The 19,279-nt window shown below is 38.6% G+C and overlaps 1 protein-coding gene across 1 annotated transcript in view; it reads left to right on the forward strand.

Annotated features, from left to right (window-relative positions):
- LOC124162962 (protein O-mannosyl-transferase TMTC2-like) overlaps positions 1 to 19,279 on the forward strand; it is a 507,991-nt gene that overhangs the window by 82,840 nt on the left and 405,872 nt on the right. The window contains exon 3 of the mRNA XM_046539742.1: positions 12,292 to 13,342. Within this exon, the coding sequence (XP_046395698.1) occupies positions 12,292 to 13,342 (1,051 nt within the window). The remainder of the gene's footprint in view (positions 1 to 12,291; positions 13,343 to 19,279) is intronic.

Here is a 19,279-nt window from a genome sequence, read left to right on the forward strand (position 1 = left end):
TCCTCGAAAAACTTCGATTCCTAGCCGAGCAAACTCGAAATTCGCTTGGGATTCCAGAACGATACCCAGGAACATTATTCTGTATCCCCACTGGAACATGTTCACGCAGATGCGTACTCGATATATTTATTTCAGATTATAATCCAGGATACGATTGCTGACGTCACCAGGTGTTAAGAGAGATATTCTGCCTCGTGGGTACGTTTGTGAATTCGTTATTTCTCCGAGCAATAAAGTACTTCAGAAAATGATAGGTTGAACTTCGTTGGAGCATTTAATTTTTACTTATTAATGGCTCTTACCCTAACACCCACGCCTTTTGAGGGGGCTTGCGGTGTAGTATGTAGATGTAGATGATGGTTGGGACGGGATAATTTCGTTGTCTCTAGGTCTCAAGGTGAATATGAACCGTGATCTCTCCTTCATCCTGTACACAAATATTATACAGGCTTCGTAACGTCGGTATGTACGAAACAACTCGCCCAACTGAGATCTCGAAAAAAATATCCCCAGAAAGTACACGTTGAAATCGTTTGGTACGTTCATTGCTGGTAAAATAGATAGCCTATCCAGCGTGGTTGTCAGACGTCTATGGACTGTGGAGTATCTCTGAAAGAGTTCCTTCATTATGATCGCTATTTGCTATAGTATGCTCCTATACCTTAATATCCTCTTGCATATATTTTTTCGGTTGTCTAGGTGAGTCCCGCATTTGCCGACGTTTTGAGGACCGGATAATTCAACTTCGGGGTGGACGTGATATTTTGTCGTTCTTCATCTTTAAGACGAGAAAAAATCTGGACCTCGAAACGTGGCTACCACCTGAACTGTAACGGTTTGACTGAAGTAACTGGAGTTTAAAACTTCATAATGCGTATATTTAAAGGCCCCTGCGCCTGGGATATTTTATGCCAAAACAACTCCACAATCACGGCTATGCTACGGATTTATTCAAAATATTGATGGCTAAGTTTTAACAACAATCATCTCAAAAATGGCAACTTTTCAGGAGAGCAAAAAAACGAAAAATTTTTTAACTGTATATAATTGTAGTTGAAAGTAAAAACCAAAAATAGATAAAACTTTAAAAGAAGCATACCATAGCAAATAAAGAGTTGTTTTTTCTTGAATGTTTTTTACTAACAGCATTAGCAGTATTAACTTAGACAAGCCAAATTTTGAGATACGTGTTGTTAGAACTTACCCATCAATATGAGTGATGGGATGAAATTGGTAGAGTTTTGGGTTTATACTGCGATAGTATTAATAAAACGGAAAGTTACCATGCAGTTAAACGCCAGGGATCAAATGAAGGGAAGCGGATTTAAGGAGATATCTCAACTTGGATAAGAAATAAGAGGATAAGCAGGAAGAAATCGAGGGAATGATATGGGAGTAGTCCGGAGGGCGTTAAAGGAGCAAAATAGAGAGGGACATTAAGCAGATTCGACTCTAAAGGAGCAAGGGAACAGGCGACAGATGGATGGGTGTACTCACGCAAAGAGGTGAAAGGGATGGCAGGACACATTTGAAATCTTTCCAAGGCCTCCGAGTTCCCCTTTTCTCTCTTTGCTCATCCCTTGGAAGGGGTCGAGGATGCTAAAATCCTGAAAGGTTGGCTCGCGGCTGTACGATTCTAACAGAATGCACTATTAACAACGTTTTTCTCTCGCAGTTTCTATCCATCGACCTTTAAATACAAAAATATAGCTCAATGAGTTTGTATTATTAAATCCTTTAATTTTTGAGGTGACCTTATTCCATCCATTTGGGCTTTAAGTCCCACTATTATGTAACTTTTTGTTTCTAATTTGAGCATTAGCTTGCTAAATTCTCTGCTCAAATATTAGTCCATTTACGACCTTTTTTTGTTTTCATCATAATTATATAGGGTTTAACGAATATAAAACGTTTTGCCAAAGATAATCACATATTCTACCATTAATCTACGTTCTATCTTTTCCTAGATAATTATTGCCGTCATAGTTTGCACAAAATGCGGATTTTAACATAAAATCCCTTGAAAATGTAGCTTAAACGATACTAATACTCGTTTCTTAAGAAGTATAAAATATCGTGGGGTGTTTTTTTTTTTACTTATGCTAAGCCAACTCTATTTTTGGCCCCTTCAAAATATATAATCGAGAACAGGATTTCGATTTATCGCTAGTCTTCTTGCCAAGCTACCAATGAAGGAATTATAAGGTGGGCTATATTGACTCGTGTTTTACATCGGGAAAACGTCTTACTTCTCCAATACTTACATGACTTAGCATAGAACACACTGATTTTGTTTTTGCCGATTTAGTGGTTGACTATTAATTAGATATTGCTTATTACAAGATTATGAAATTCAAGAGATATGTATCAGTAGTTCATTTAGAGGCTGCGCTTTGCTTATTAGCGAGACGAATAAGTATTCAAGATGGCTCTCTCAGGCGTTATTTCGTGGACATCTCTCATCATTGTGATTAAAAACCTTAAAGTTAATTATATTCTTCTTCCTTCCAGGATTAGGCTACTATGCCTGTTCAAGCTCCACATTACCATCTTTTTCTTGGTCTTCCTTCACTTCTCTTGCCAAATGGCCGATATTCCATTGCTTGTTTTGGAATTCTTTCATTTGGCATTCGAAGTATATGCTCCTTCCATCTGTTTGTAGTCTTGTAGCTTATCAGTGCCTGGCTGGGCACCCTTATTTGAGTGTATTTTAATTTATCCAATCTTGTGCAGCCCTTCCTTGATCTTAAGAATTTTATTTCCGATGATTCTATCTGCCTTAATTCATTATTTTTTGGTACTTATTTTTATACGTAGGTACATTCTGATCCGAACAGTCACTTTATAAAATTTTATTTGTGTTTCTTTTCACGTCTTGTTTTTTTGGTTATTATAATTGTGCCACATATTCTCTGGAAATTATTAACTTTATTTACAATATCTTTGTTCACGTCGTATTTTATATCACATTCTAAGTACTGGAAGTGCAACACTCCTCCAGGACTTGATCCTCAATGACAATTTTTTTGAAATTCTCAGGTTGTATAGTTTGCTCAATTAGTGTAGTTAATAATTCTGCTCAAAATATTTGAACAGCTCAGATTGAAACGCTCTATGTAATCATGAAATACAAAACAGTACGGTAAAAAACACAAAGGATAAAAAAACGTAGGTTCGTTCGAAGTGTATCCATATATTTGGTAATCACGTAATATTTCAAAACTCGGTTTAAATAAGTTCTTATGAAATTACAGAGCTATTTATTTGTAATCACAATATAAATATGGAGTAGAAAAAGGTAACAGGACAACGGGGAAAGAAAATGGTGGAACGATTATGCATTTGATTCACAGGAAGGAGAAGAAGGCTGAAAAATAGCGAGGTGAGTGGGTTATGTTGTGGAGGGATGTGAGATATGAGGGAATCGATACAAGCAAAGAATAAAAATACATGATGAGGACGGAAGAGGAGGAGAGGGGGTGAAGCTCTCCTCGTGGAAGTGGTGGTGGGGTGGGGAGTTGGGTTGAGCGGAGGGAGTTGGAGTGTGAGGGGTTTATGTATGATGGGAGGGTGGGGGAATATTGAGGGTCCAAGCGACGGGGTGAGGCGAAGGAAGGGGCAGGACGGAGTCGTGGCTGCATCCAATCCCAAAGCCCGGCTGAAGTCATTGATTTGTCATCAGCACCAGTTTGATTTCGTCCGTGACCCCCCCCCCCCCCCCCCAATGCTCTCTCCCACTCCGCCTGCTCATCTTTCCCACCTTGCAACGTTCCTCTTCTTGTCTTCTACACATATCCTCTTAACACTCGAAGGACCAGGGTTGTAACCTTGAAGGACCATTACCCGTCATTTTTTATTTTAATTTTTTTCTTCATTTTTGTTGAAAACATTGAAAACTTAATTAAGTAAAATCTCTTTCTTTGTGTATCAATAAAACTCAGTAATTTGCTACCAATAGTTTTACAGTAAAGAATTTTAAATAAACGGCGGTCACGTCGCTACTGCTTCCCCTGTCCTGGCCTACCAGACGCCTATCGGTATGGTAGAAACGCTGCTATTTCTATTCAAAACGTCAAGCGCAATGAAAAATGCATAAATGTGCTAACTTAAACTGGTGTTAAAAAAATGGAAGCGCTCGACCCGTTATTTTGACAGGTGCTTGTCTTTCAAAGTAGACTGGAAGTATGACTCCGTATATAAGTTAAAAAAAAACAAACTATATTTTAACTGAATACGTAACATAAAAAACAAAAAAAATTCGTTAAAATTTAAGACGTTAGAAAAAAAAGGTTCTAGGCAATATGATAAGTAAGTAGAGGTTACCCGTCAAAATTACACGCCTTGTCGTTCTAGTATTAAGGAAACCGCAAGTAACTCCCATCTGAGGGTGGATAGTCTTGTAAAGTACTCGTTATCTAATTTTTAAATTACTATCGATTGCGAAATATTTTTACTATAAAGAGACGTATTTTATCAATTGCAATATAAATATAAAGTATCACTTCGGGAATTGGATAAAATGGAGAGAAAATATCACTTGACATTGAATACACAGAAGAAGGCTGAAAAATAGCGAGGAGATTCCATTTTTCGATTCTTTGATCAATATGCCTCCTTATCTAACTATTTATCGCGAAATATCGGTGGCCTTAACCCTTTCGTGGTTAAGCTGTTGACGTCATGCACTCATGACGAGAATGTCACAGAATATCTTCTGCTTCTATCTCCTTAACCAATGGCCACGAGCAATCAAAGATTCCCCCGGAACGGTAAACGAGCCAGATCTATAGTGACGTCACAAACTCATAAAAATAGGCAGTACCTTTCTCGTTTTCTCATTTTAAACTCACAGGAGAATAGCTTGGAGGGGCAAAAGGGCTTTTTTGGGTCGTAACTTATCTTTTCCTTCCATCTACCGAATTTCTTATCGATTTGCGATTTTGGGTTTGAGTAAACGACCCCATTGATATTTAATCGGGTTGCTTTGGTGGTCTAGAGTGGCATTAACCTATAACATGCTTAGACTGCTCAAAGAAAAAAATAGAGCTGTGATTAAATTAAGCCGCTTGATCCACTACCATCCGATTAGATATGATTATCCATTTCATATTATTAGTGCTGTAAATTTACAAAGTGCTATAGTTTAGGGATGGATTTTTCAATGCATATTCCAGCTCCTAATATTGGCTTTCTGAATCTCACATTTATATTAATATTTAGTAGCTTTCATTGAGGTTTCAAGTCGCCCTGCTCATTTTCCCACCTCGTGGGCAAATGTTTAAATCCCGATAGCTTTGGAGGTTTTTCTAGTGTAGCATGATCCTTGCTGGAGCTCTGTGTGGAGGGTATATCATGAGCGGATTCCTTCCGTGGAATGAAAGGTTTATCCGTTATTTAGAGTAGCACCTATTGCCAATAGCAGGCAATTGAAGAGTTTCACTTTTCCGATTCTGATAAATTCCTGGACATCTCCAAAAATAAGCAAAATGTAAGGTCTGAACCCTCAAATTTGGTGCTGAATTTTTATTACTTTAACTCATATTACAATAAGCATGCTAAGATTCCTATATGATCACTTCTCTAAATTGGCTTCTGAATGATAAATATTTAAAGACGTTGGTAACCTACTGCTAGCTCCCTCATTACCCCATCCCATACAATTGGAAAACATCTTCTCGACTTTTTGATTTGCATTATTGAGGTGTAGGTTGCTAAATATCATTTCCAAAAATATATATAAAAATTATTGGGGAAGGAGGAAAGGTGTAGAAGGGAGTATTTTTTCAGTATTTATGATATCTTTTATGCACTGAGCCAAATATTTATTCCTAACTATATGTTTTCCTCGCTGATCAAGTTTACTTCACTTATTGCAATCGATTTAAAATCTCTCTTTTTCTATTTTACTCGTGACTCACAGTTCAAAAAAAGTCACGGTGTGAGGGTATTTAATGGTGAATAGCTTTCTGGATATCATTAGCATCATGATTGCAATTTCATCGATGAATGCTAAATACCGATGAGTAAAAAAGCGCACCCTCATCTAATTCTCGTGAAACTGTGGCATCGATTAATAGCCAAGTAGACTTTCCGTATAAACTTTTTCTTGCTCATATACCATATGCAGTAATTTTAAGTAACACAATGCGATACGATATGATGAGAAATCATACGCATGATATAATAAAATATGATGTTACATGATATTATTCCATTAATGAATTAATCGTTTCCATTGAATTTTTTGATAATTTTATCCATTCGACAATCACATGTTTTTGTTTTAACACTGCTGCGTTCTGTATTCATATCAAGGCCACCTTTCCTGAATGCTGTCGTATTTTAGTAATTAAAAGTGGAGAGGCAAAAGAAATAATAACTACTTACTATATTTTTCTTGCGTGGTGCTTTTTTCTTGAAAGACGTGTGTAACATACAAACACCTCGACTTTTTGGATTGTATTAATAAACTACGGATCATAAGGAAAAAAATATGAAGTGTAGTTTTTTTCATGAATAATTTTTCCCTAGAAATATTTTAAATTGCCTTGCACATGCGGGCGCTACATTGATTTTCAAACCCAAAATGTTCGCGGAATTTTTAAACTTGTGCCAAGTAGAAATTTCGGAAATTCAAGTTATATCGAGAACTAAATGCTTACTCACTCGGGGATTCAGCCCGAAGAGCAGTTTAAATTACTGAAGGAAGAACGTACCGCAGACTAAGTCAAAAAGCATGATTATTACACAGTATTGGTTAGATTTCCAGTTTTTGGGCCATAAAGTATTTAGAGAATAATTGCTAATAAATACAGAGCAACTTGGTTATCACGGCCTCGTCTTTAATGCCAACATAAATAACATGTCATTCTTTTCTAATTCCCGCCAACTAAAAAGTGAGCATCGATAAAACATCTAATTTATCGTCAATAGATTTCAAAACCTCGTATGTAAAGCCAACAAATCCGGCTCCAAGCAAATAAGTTATATTAGTAAAATTGGCAAAAATGGTGACGTTGGCGACATCTACATAATGCCCCGCGAGCCACCTATAGTGTTTTGCAGAGGGGGATCAATCACCAGAATACAGCATGCAATTGGACTCCCACAAGTACACCACACGGTCCAAAAAACGTCACGCGTACTAACCAATTATGCTACCACAAGCTGCGCAGCGCAGTATTGATCAGTCTCACACAAAGTCAAAAAGAAAACTACAGGTTTTTTCAGCAGTAGGACCTCATTTAAATGTGCCCGAAAGTTATGAATTTTTATTAACATACAGAATTGTGCCTTTATTTAAACACTATACTGTATTCGTTGCATAAAAATAATTCATTTTGGTGACTTTATTACATAAATTTAAATAGCACAACACTATTACTAATATAGCAGTAGTACTTACGTAAATAATCTAATTTAAGGAATATGTCGTGAAAAATGGTAACACTTCATTTCTCCTGTGTTGTTGATTAATTAATTAAAAAACCATTTTACATTGTCACCCTGATATTGCGCCATTGATTTGGTGGTCCCATAAATGAAGTTATAACTAAATTATACTGTATAATTTTTATGCGCAGATTTTCTTCAAGTTCTGTTTTTTAAATACACCAACGGATGAAGATCTGGTGAAAAATACTGGTCTCAGCCGGGATTTGAACCCCGATCTCCGGATTGCCGGTCAGGTGTGCTAGCCAGATAGCCAGTTGCAGTGCTACTTGAAGCTTTGACGACTTTCTCATCTGTTGGCATGGAGTCATTGGCTAGGTTTGACTTGTGGCCCTTTAATACCCAAGCAAAGGATCAAATCAGGTTTTCTTAGCGTTGGTTGGGCCTGATGTCATTTCTACACGCTCATGTAAGAAAATGATAGAGCTAATGCTAGTGAGTAATGGTAAGGTTTACCTTAAAACTTTTAATAAAGGCAAAAAATTTGAGCATTCCATTAAAATGATCATTTATGGTTAGATCAGAATACGCATCGGAAACTTTAAAAAAAAACGGCAGTGTTTTTAAAATATTCAGGTGTATATTATTAATATTATGTTAACTTAAGTTGAACATTTTAATAACGGCAAAACATTTGAACATTCCATTAAAATGATCATTTATGGTTAGATCAGAATACGTATCGGAAACTTAAAAAAAAACGGCAGTGTTTTTCAAATATTCAGGTGTATATTATTATTATTTGAACTTAAGTTGAGCATTTCTTGTCTCTCTCTTCCGTATCTCCAACATTAAAAATTGTTTCCTCTAATACGTGCACGACATTTAAAATGAAATAATCCATGGTCAAACATATTTTTATCAGCAACTTCGGCCATTTATCAGCTGAGAAGAATTTTGGAGATAGGCATTTGTTTTTTAAAATTCATTTTAGTATAGCATTATCTCACTCCCAAAATTTATTCCCAATCCTATGAGAATCTTTGAATCAATAACTGTCACGCTTTCCGTTATAAGTTGTTGAATTTTTTTGCTATGAAGGATACCTACACTTATTTATATGTTCATAATACCAACCTTACGACTTGGTAAAATTGATTTCTCCGTTCTTCACTATTTTCGAACGCAAAAGAGTGATATGAAATATATTTTTCAACAGTTTCCATCGGATGTCGTTTAATATTAACACACCTCAAAAAAATACATTTTGTTTATAAGGTAGGTGTACATTTTCTTGCATCAGTAAGTCCTCAATAAGATGGAAAAAAATTTTCATGTGAACGCATCACTTTTATAAGAAACCGTTTTTGGAAAAAATTTCTAAAATATTCAATGCATGTTTAAAATTTTACTTATGAAAAATATTTTATTTTTATTTCACATGTTTCCACTGAGCCATTATCTTGCTTTCATTGACTATCTAACGAAAGTACTAACTGCTGTTTTTGTTGCGCAAAATAGCTAAGGGATTTAAGTGAGGTTTCTTGACTGTTCTCATTGCTACTGCTACTTGGTTGCATTCTGACTAGAATGCCACTCTGCAATGTAAACAAAGGTCGGGTTGTATCCTAACCTTTGACCGTTTGACTAGTCCGAAAGCTTGTTGCCATTACGAGGGGAGTAGGTCGCTTCTTGGAACGTTGCATCCTGTTGCATCTGGTAATAGTGGTGAAATTCCTTTCTGTGTTGTAATCCTGCTTCTCTTGAGGAACCGTCCTGTTCCTTTCAGTAACGATTCATGTCTTCCTATTTACTCCATTCGTGATGACAACTACTTTTGCTAATTCTTAATTACCAATTGCATTCGATTGTATCGCAATTCACAGCACAAACCAATTTACTAATATTGATAATTAGGAATATGAGTACCGCTGAGGAGATACTGAATGTTTGAGTCGCCAAAAAAGTGTTTTATAGTAAAATAAACTATGGCATAGCCAAATAATGGCAGTATTTATAAAAAAATACACGAAAAGGTGGAGATATAAATAATTACGCCACTGTGAGAGCATCAATAATGAATGGCTTCGTTCCCTCAGACATGAAATCACTATTAATTTTAAAAAGAAATCGGATTATTGAAGGGAGGGATAAAATTCAGAACTTAATTCAGCCATGCTTTTCTTAAGTTAAATAGCATCTCGAAAGTGGCCGTCCGCTTTGCATCAGTGTTAGCGTCATCATAGCTCTGGTTCATTGACTCGTTCAGGGGGAACCGTTCATTTAGGGACGGAATCGATCACGAGAGAGGAAATAACGAGCAAAATAAGGAGTTGCTGAAATGTGTTTTCCCGATATGCAGGATCGCTTGACGTCATCAACTTATCCGTGAAAGGAATAAGCCCATTTATTGTGCTCATTGCCATTTTATATATTAAATATTCCTCTTCCTGAGAAGTCTTGGCATTTAATATTTCCAGGCTATCAGTTTACATTAATTGCTTTAGGACAGAAAAGCCCTTTACCAGAAACTAAGCCATGGACCTATGTCTTTTCGGGCCAACGCGTAGACTACTACGCTATCCAGGTTCCAGAATTTGAGAATGCAATTTTAGGGATGAGAGAGCAAAATAACTTGGTCCTGTGGAAATATTTTCTCATGGCAACCAAATTAAATTTTAAAGCCCTGCGTTCGGTAAAACCCGTCCTGAACTTCGCTCTAATAAGGTGGCCTGGTGGTGTTATTGACTAGCACCCTTGATCGGTAATCGGTAGATCGGGGTTCGAATTCCGGCTAAGTCTGATATTACTATAGGACGAACTTCATCCTCTGTATATTAATGTGATTTTACCTCAATTATCACATATGATTGAAATACAGCACACTCTGTAAGTTTTTGATTTGTTTGCAATCAAATCCTCCCTCCTACGCAAGCTCAAATAGATTGATTCATTTTGGAGTCGCATAAGCCAGTGCCACCTCCGGTGCACGAGTTCGTATAGTTCTCGGAGTGAAGGAGGTGTTGATGGCGAAGCGAGGTGGAGTCGCACTCTGCCTCTCGGCATTAACCTACTTTAAAAAGGGCGCACCGTGGGACAGGATTAAAATCTTTTCCGAAGGACGGTGTGCTTAACCGAGCGTGTTTGTGCCCCTTCAGATGAGCTTACCCTGGCTTTAGGGATCGGATCCAAGGAGCGCAGGCTACGTTTACAATCCCTTCTCCTCATATCCTACATCCACGCTCTTTCCATAGCGTAGGTACCTACTAAATCGTCCACTTTACTGTTTTTTTTTTCAAGCGTTCTATGTGTTGTGTTCAGAGCGCTGCTGCATACTGATGGCACGAAGACTTCCTGCTCGATCGGTTATATATTGACTTTTATTGTGACGATTTGCTTATTTTAAGCTTAGAAAAACTAAACAACGTATTTAAGGATACTGGGACTAGCCACGGTACTAAATTTACGCAGTCAACCGCAATGCAAAAATTGCGCGAAAATTCAACAGATAAAAAAATCATCTGCCATGATCGGGATTTGAACCCGTATCCCCCAGATATCCGGTTTAGTACTTTTTCCAGGTTAGCTACCGAGGTGTGAATTTGAAACCGAGCAGAGAAAATTGGTAGACCAAACTGGACGATTTTCGCACAGTGAAAAACGCATGTTTAGATTTACTGTTTTTTCACATAGGATGGCACGTAACTGAGACTTTACAAGGGTCTTGTTTGGATTTTTTTCTTATAAATTGAGCACCATTGTATTTCCCATGGTTAAAATGGGGAAAATTATATTTTCTACTTGATACAAAAATAATAGTGTCAACAGGTGATCATTGTAAATATTTGTCTATGCTTATCAAAAAACATACAACTTTTTCTGTGTATTCGACAAATTTTATTAAAGTCGCACGACTTTGCTAGTGCCGTACCGTAATTTTCCCAAATTGCTTATAAATGTATTCCTATTTTTTGCAACTCTTCACATTTATATGTGACGGTTGTCCTTTAATCCGTCATAGTTAAGTTCGAAAAAAATTAATGTATGACTGGAAAAATATTTTCCAGACAAAAATGTAATGAGTGTTCCATTAGAAGATCGCTGTGTGAAGTAATTTACAAATTATAATTGATTGCAAATTTATGCTTAAAAAACTTTATAAGTTACTGAAGTTTAAAGTAGACAAATAGTCAAAATTTGAATCTAAAACTTGAATTTTTGTGCTCAAATAATTTCATGATAGCCTGCACATCAAGGGTAGGTAGGGAACCTTATGTGTGGTAATTTTTATCTAATGGCCTAACATAGACGTGAAGAATGATGACCTTACATTTTTCAGTTTTAAATTTACTAAAATAACAAACTTGATTATTTGTTCAAAAATATTCTGAAAACACAAATTCCGTTTAAAAAACTATTTTCAAATTCATTTATGATAATGTTGAGACAATGTGTAGTTTGAAAGTCAAAACCTTTACAAAAGAGGTGATTATTCTAACTCTTTCATTTATGTAGTTCCATTTACTCAACAGTTGTTTTTAAAGGCAATCCGTTTATTTAGAATGAATTTCATCGAAGCCCATTGGTAGCAATTTCTGTTCGTGTGCCCTAAATATGCTTTCATGATTCATCATGTTTTGAGCTAAATATTAATATGAGATGAACAACATATTTTTCACCAATCTCATATTAATATTTAGCTCATAACATGATATTGGTGAAAAATATGCGTAAATTATAGTAAAAATAAAATACAAGTAAAATAGCAGCAGTATTGTCTGGAAATGCAAATGAAAACCTTGATAATAAAATCTTATTAAAAACCTTGATGGTAAAATCTTCTTCTTCCTTTATGTAGCATCAATTAACGGCTTTCCTTTCTTATTCTTGTCATTGCAGCGCCGGAGACGTAGTGTCTGCGAGAGCCTTCTGGTCCTGGGCGGCGCGCTGGCTGTCATACTCCACATTCGACTGGCAGTGGTTACAGGCGGCATCACCTCTGCGGCGCCTCGCTTCGCCGCCGCGGACAACCCAGCCGCCGCCCCCTCCTCCGGCCCCCTCACTCGCCTACTCACCTTCCTCTTCCTGCCCGCGTTCAACTTTGGCCTGCTCCTCCTCCCGAGGCGACTCTCATTCGACTGGTCTATGGACGCCGTGCCCAGGCTATCCTCCCTCGCCGACCCACGCAACGCGGCTTCACTCCTCTTCTACGCCGCACTCCTGAGGCTAGCCGTGCGCTCCGTGTCCAGGTTGGCGCGTCCCAGGTACTGCCCAGCGCAGAAGGCGACCAGACCGTACCGGAGACCCCCTAGGACGCACCGAATCGGAGGTCATCGGTCTCCCCAGTCGAACGGTGCCCTGTCCTTAGGTTCTCTCCCGTGCCCAACATGCAAGGGCAGCGCTCTGAACTACCACCAGCGCTGTCACGGGAACAACAACCACCTTGTCCCGAACGGGACGACGAAGCTCCTACCGTCGCAAACCCTGCCCTCCGGCCTGGAAGCAGCCCCTTGCTGTGCGTGTTGCTGTCCAATGTTGGTTCAGGGCTCCAGGAGACTCAGAAGGAGTACACCCATGTGCCTTGGATCGCAGGACCACCACACGACGTCTGCGAACACTGCGTCCCTGGGCTCACCAGAGCTTATTCTGGTATCCCTCGCGCTGCTCGCTTTGCCTTTCTTGCCAGCGTCCAACCTGTTCTTCCACGTTGGCTTCGTGGTGGCCGAGAGGGTTTTGTACCTCCCGTCTGCGGGATACTGCATGTTGGTGGCCATCGGCGCGAGGGCTGTGTACTCTCGCCTGGTGAGGACTCGCTTCACACAGGGTGTTCTGTTGTGTGGGTTAGTGGTGCTAATGGTGACAATGGGTGCGCGGACGGTGAGGAGAAATAGGGACTGGCACGACGAGGAAGCTCTGTACAAGTCTGGGATAGCAGTCAACCCACCAAAAGGTATGTGTCCATTTGTGTTTCTGTGTTGCCACTCTTTTCATGTTCACGTTTATATTCTATTCAAGCCGTATGGTGAGTTTTTTTCATTTGTTAACATCTCTTTCATATATTTACGTCAAATTGAACTTGCACCGAGGCTGGAAAATTCTGAATTTTCGATTTTTATTTTCAATCGCTATAGAAATAATGAGTGCATAACAATGGACATGCAGGATTAAATCAGTAACTTAGCCTGTTTTGCAGGGTTATAAAATTTAAATTGGAGATTCAAACCATTGATAAGCAAATAAATACATGCGTAAAATTTAGGCTGCACAATTGAGTGGTGGAAATGCTTCGACAATTTCGGAAGCCGCTTGTGGCTTAGCAAATTGGGTAAATTGGTCGTTGTAGTTTTTTATTTGCCTTTTTCACTAGTAAACATTTCCCGTTGCTGCATAAATTTTGGAAATTAGAACCTATTGCGTGACATGTCATTAATAGATCCCCATACCAAAATGGACCTCGTGTCGCACTTGCATTTGATCTCAATTGTGATTTTTCCGTGTACTTACAGGTAGTTCCGACAGGCAGTTTATTTTACTCACTCCCATAAATATTCATATACTCTCCATTTCAGAACTTTTTCTTCCGCCATTATGATCTCTGAAGGAGTTTGTGGTAGGTTGTAGTCTGCCCAACCGAAAGATGAATATGAAAGTATTTTTGTATAATTTTAATAAAAAAATCCTTCGGAGGTAGTCACGTTTAGTGTGCATTCAATTCATGTGGCTAGTAATGCTATTGCGTTGTTATTTATAATAAGAATATTATCTGGTGAAACATTGCTATATCGCGAAGGAATGTTAAAAAATATGAAGTTTTTGGCCATTCATCTGTAGCCAAGGTATATGCTACAGCATTATTATAATTCATGTTTTATGGCGATTTCAACCCATGTATTGTATTTCGTAAAATTATGTTGGCCAATTAAGCGTCGAGCAGAAGCTGTGGACTTTTAATTTCCCATGCATTTCCCCTTAATCAAGGTCAGGGCAGTACGAAATAATTTCCACTGAAGCGAAATGGCGAGTTGTTACCATTCAATGTAACTTATTTGGAGAAAAGATTAGCTTTATGTTAAATCATCATCATCACTGGTCAACAATCCTAGGATTGGTTTGACGCAGCTCTCCACTCAGTTCTCCTATCAGCTAATCTTTTCACACCTACGTATTTCTTCTCTTTCACATCTCTCTTTACTTGTTCCAATGATGACTAGAAATTATAAATTTTTCCTTTAAAATGAAGTGGGAATCAATGACTTTATCTATCATTGATTACGACTTCACCTACTGAAATCAGGATTGAAATGGAATCTGGATCAATTAAGTAATAAAATAATTTGATTCTTTGAATATCGAGGAATAAAATTGTCATCAGAATCAATGATTTTAGCTCTGCAGTGTTGTGCGTTAGTGGCCTAAAATTTTGTGTGTGGTTACTTTTCACCTCTTGCGATTTTTTTCGTTGGAATGATGTTAAATGTAATTAAGTTTTGCGTAGATATCACGAAGTTAAAGCACTTTCTACATTATATACTAAGCGGCCAAACGATGGCAGTATTTTAACGTGGCTGTAGATTTTTATTCGTTTATGATGAAGTACTCATTGATTTTCATAGCGTCTGTCAAACTGGACTTTACTGTAGGTACTTGTCTGAGATAACTGCTCTCTCAATATGTTATTCTTGAAGCAGTTACTTACGAGCTTTTCTTAAGAAACATCTTTATTTAGTGGATACGACTGTGTTAGATGGCTGTCGTAAATTATTAGCTGTAGTATATTGACTGAATTGCATTCGTCTTCTGCGTACAATCCTCTTATTTTACTTAGTGTCTCGCCTTTTTTACTTCTGATACTGTAATGACGAGGATTTAATATTTTAATGGAATAATATTTGCGTGCTGTTGCTGCGTGAAAACAGTATACTTCATAAAATCTGTCCAGGAGGTATTAACTTGAGTGTAGAGACATTTGCAAAATAGGAAGAAAGCTATGCATACTAAACTATTGGACATAAAATCGAACCTTTATGTCCAAGGATTAAGCACAATCTCTCGAAATAAGTGGAGATAATACTTTATTTCGACGTTAGCCACTTTTAATCGAAATGACATATCTTTATTTCACCCAACGGTTTATATTTTGGGACGTAGCGCTGCTGTTAGTACGATAGCTTGTATTTTAATGATTCTATAAAACCTACGGCGAATTTACTGCTCTCGGAAAAAGGGAGTATAACCATGGGTCTTATTCGTCTGTCGAATGGTGCCAATAAACCTTTCATGGATTATACTGGGCTGCCTAAATGTATATTGGCCCTTCGAATTCCATGCACATGCGAAAATATAGCTGGGCTCTTTAGGGTGATATGACCGATGGTTCAGCGAACCACTTTGTTCGGCTATTGATTAGGGAAGTTAATTTTCGGGCCCTTGAGAAGTGGCCATTACGTTGGCAAAGGGATGGGGGCATAACTTATCCCTTCCAAGGCAGTATACAGTGACTCCGTTTGCTTTCGACATGTTTACCAACCCGTTAGACCAACTATAGTGTGGTCTCCATGTTTTTTCCTCCCTGTCCTCAATTCTTTCCCTCACTTTCACACGCTCCTCATTAAGGTCGATCAAATACTCCGTTTATACTCCCTCCTTACAAAAAGTTTCTCTTTCTCATCAAAAAGGTCATTGCAATAAGGAGCCTACCACCATCAAATTGCTGTCCGGATGGTTCTTGATTTTTGCTGCCACTTTTTGCGCTTATAATTCGATTTTCAAAAATTTTCCCGGTGTTTCTAAAGCAAAACGATAATTTTTTCCCGGTAAGAATTAAAAATTTGCAAAAAAAAGGAGGTCTTGGAACTCAAGAAAAAATAGCAGTGAATAGTAATGAATTCGATAAATTATATTATCAGGGATATTAATGTCGGTTTGCTACTTCTACTATAGCCCGATTCTCCGTGTAATGCCAATCGCTCTGCCTGTCATAGACGCGAGTGGCGACATTTGTAAACTATTTCGAACGTGCGGTGGGTGACGGTGGATTCACCTCTTTCAAATATTTTATCAAAAGTGGATGGTACAGTCTATTTTACAGCTTGGATGAACACAATAAGGGATAGTAGGTACCTGCAGCGGTGCCTTCTGCGGTGCGTTCAAGATCCTTAACCCATACTGTTTAGACGACTACCTTCTCTAGTGAATGACCCACAATTTCCGCTATCTAAGAATAGGGGAAGGAGATTAGGATGTAGATCAGGATATCTCATCAACCCACAATCACAAAAGCAAATAGTTATGCTATCAAACTCAACGAAGGTAGGTTCAATAGATGGTATCGGTTGGCATACTTTTAATACGTTCTTTTGGCCATGACTTCCGATATCATTTACTAAATATTCGTTAGACGGATGCATAGATTCAGCTTCTGCAAATATTCTATCAAAAAAGGGAGTTACAGTTCATTTTAGAGCTTGGATGAAGGCAGTATGGGATAGTGTAGTTTGCAGCGGGGTTTCTCGTGGTACATTCAACATCGTTAACCTACACCCTTAAAACGACAGTATTTTTTGGTGAATGGCCTCCAATAAGCGCTATGAAATAGTAAGGGAAAGATATAAGGATTTTTCATCAACCTACATCTTTGAAAGCGAACTGTTATGCTATCAAAATCTTCGAGGGCAGGTTCAATAGACGGTGAGGGTTGAGGGGACTTTTATTTTGTTAGACGGAAGTATAGATCCACCTTCTGCAAATGCTATATCTAAAATGGGCTTGTAGTCTATTTTACAGCTAGAATGAAGACTAAGAGACAGTGTCTGGGTAGATATCTTCCTGAGGTTCACTCATCACCCTTAACCTCCTACCTTAAAGCAACCTTCTCTAGTAAACGACCTCCAGTAAGTACAATCAAAAAGTAGGGATGGAGATTAGGATTTCTCATCAACTTACGTCATCAATCTGTTATGCTATCAAACTCTACGAGAGGAGGTTCAATAGACTTTGTGGGCTGGTGGTGGTTTTATTATGTTTTTTTTCCATGACTTCCGATATCGTTTGGGGGGTCTAAACTTTCGCTTCTCGTGACTGCCGTCTTGCCTAGTTGCCCCTTTTCCTTGTCTCCTGCGGCTCCCCGCTTAACTTCCCCCTATAACCGCTTCTATCTACCCCTTCCCGAAGACAAGCGCTCCCACTCACCTCTACCAACCCGCTTTAACTCACCACTCGTTTCCTAACCCCCCGCCCTCCCTATCGCCCAACAAAGACCACCCCCAACTCCTTCCACCTCTAGTCCGCGCTCCCCGACAAAGCAATTCAGATAAGGATATCGACCAGGCTTTAAAAACTCGCCCCTATCTTTCCGTCTGAAGGGGAAAGAAATATTTGGAGACCCGAGGAAAAGTGTAGTGGTTGGTCATGTCGAGGTCCTGGGATGTGGGGAGAGGGGAAAGGGCCGAGAGAAATGGCCCTAAAGGACGGACAAGGATTTTTAGGGTCGAAAATACGTAACGGAGGAATAAAATATATGGCGATAGCCGTGCAGGAAAGCCCACCCTCGGTCTTTTTTATGAATTATGACTCGAGTGAGGTGCTGTAAATATTTTAAGTCCGTGGGAGGGATTCGACCAAGTAGACGGGGCACAATTTTTTTCCCAGATTGCTTCGTTGGTCGCGCTGCCTTTAAAGAACGTCTTGTGCGTCTTTCTTTGAATGTTTGCTACCTAGGTCAGAGCCATTTTTCGCAGTTTTAAGTATTGCGTTGAAATTTATACGTAGGAAATAGATGGAGTACCTTATGCAAATGTCTTTCACGGAATTTTAAGCTTTATAGTACTATTTTCTTTTCTTCGGGTTTCTTATCTAATTTCGTGCTTTTTAGTTTTAAAATTGGATATTTTTTTGTGTGGGCGAAGGTAGAGCTCACCACAGACTAATCAAAGGCTTCCGAAATTTCACTCAGAGTAGAGGGAGGGCATTTCATTTTCCCTGGGCTGCCTCACAAATACAAATTTTTGTTCTTCATGAAAGCTCGGAATCCAAACCCGGTACCCTCTGTTAAAGTTGCCTTTGCCAAAGGCGAACAAAGTGCTCATATTGAACATGAATGCTGGTATATTTATGTAGGCATTCATTTTTCTAATGTTCTGTGCACGGTGCCAAGGCCAAAGAGAAATAGGAAATATTGAACGCATAAGGGTGTTCGCTCTTGGCTAGTGTTAGTATACCGGGAGTAGCCATGGCAATAACTAACTTTACGGGAGTCACCCGCAATGTACATATTATGCGAAAAATCCACAAAGAAAAAATTATTCGCCTTGACCGGGAACCGTGGTCAGCAGTGGAGTTAAACAATAAAGTGTCGAGATTACCATTTGTAGTTTTTATCCTGGATATAACGCATTTCCACGCATTCAAACCTGAAACGATTTTTTACGCGATTATTATTCCATTTAAAATTTTCTTTTAATGTTTTTATTCTCTTGTCACTTGAACTCACTTACATTCCCTTAGGCTTTAGCTTTCTGTTCTACATCTACATCTACATAATACCCCGCAAGCCGCCTAAAAGGCGTGTGGCAGGGGGAATGTCTGTTGCGTCTGCTTGTCCTTCACATCATTTTTAAGGCAGACAATGACACATTTGAAATATGCGTTGATTATCTTCCAATTATATTCCTCCCTAATGTGTCTCCAATTTCCTTCCCTTCCCCAGGGGTGGGCCATGTCGCCAAAAGACTTCCTTTACCTTTCTTCCTCTCTATTTAGCTCGAAGCGGTGCACGGGTGGGAGGTGGTGAGAACTTTTTTGATGAACCAATGAATAATTCATCGAAGGGACGGCTCGGTTAGCTGTTTCTGACAAAAATCCACCTCATCCCTTCGCTCACCGTGCTGTC

Source organism: Ischnura elegans, chromosome 7, assembly GCF_921293095.1.
Source record: "Ischnura elegans chromosome 7, ioIscEleg1.1, whole genome shotgun sequence".
Classification (NCBI taxonomy): Eukaryota; Metazoa; Arthropoda; class Insecta; order Odonata; family Coenagrionidae; genus Ischnura; species Ischnura elegans.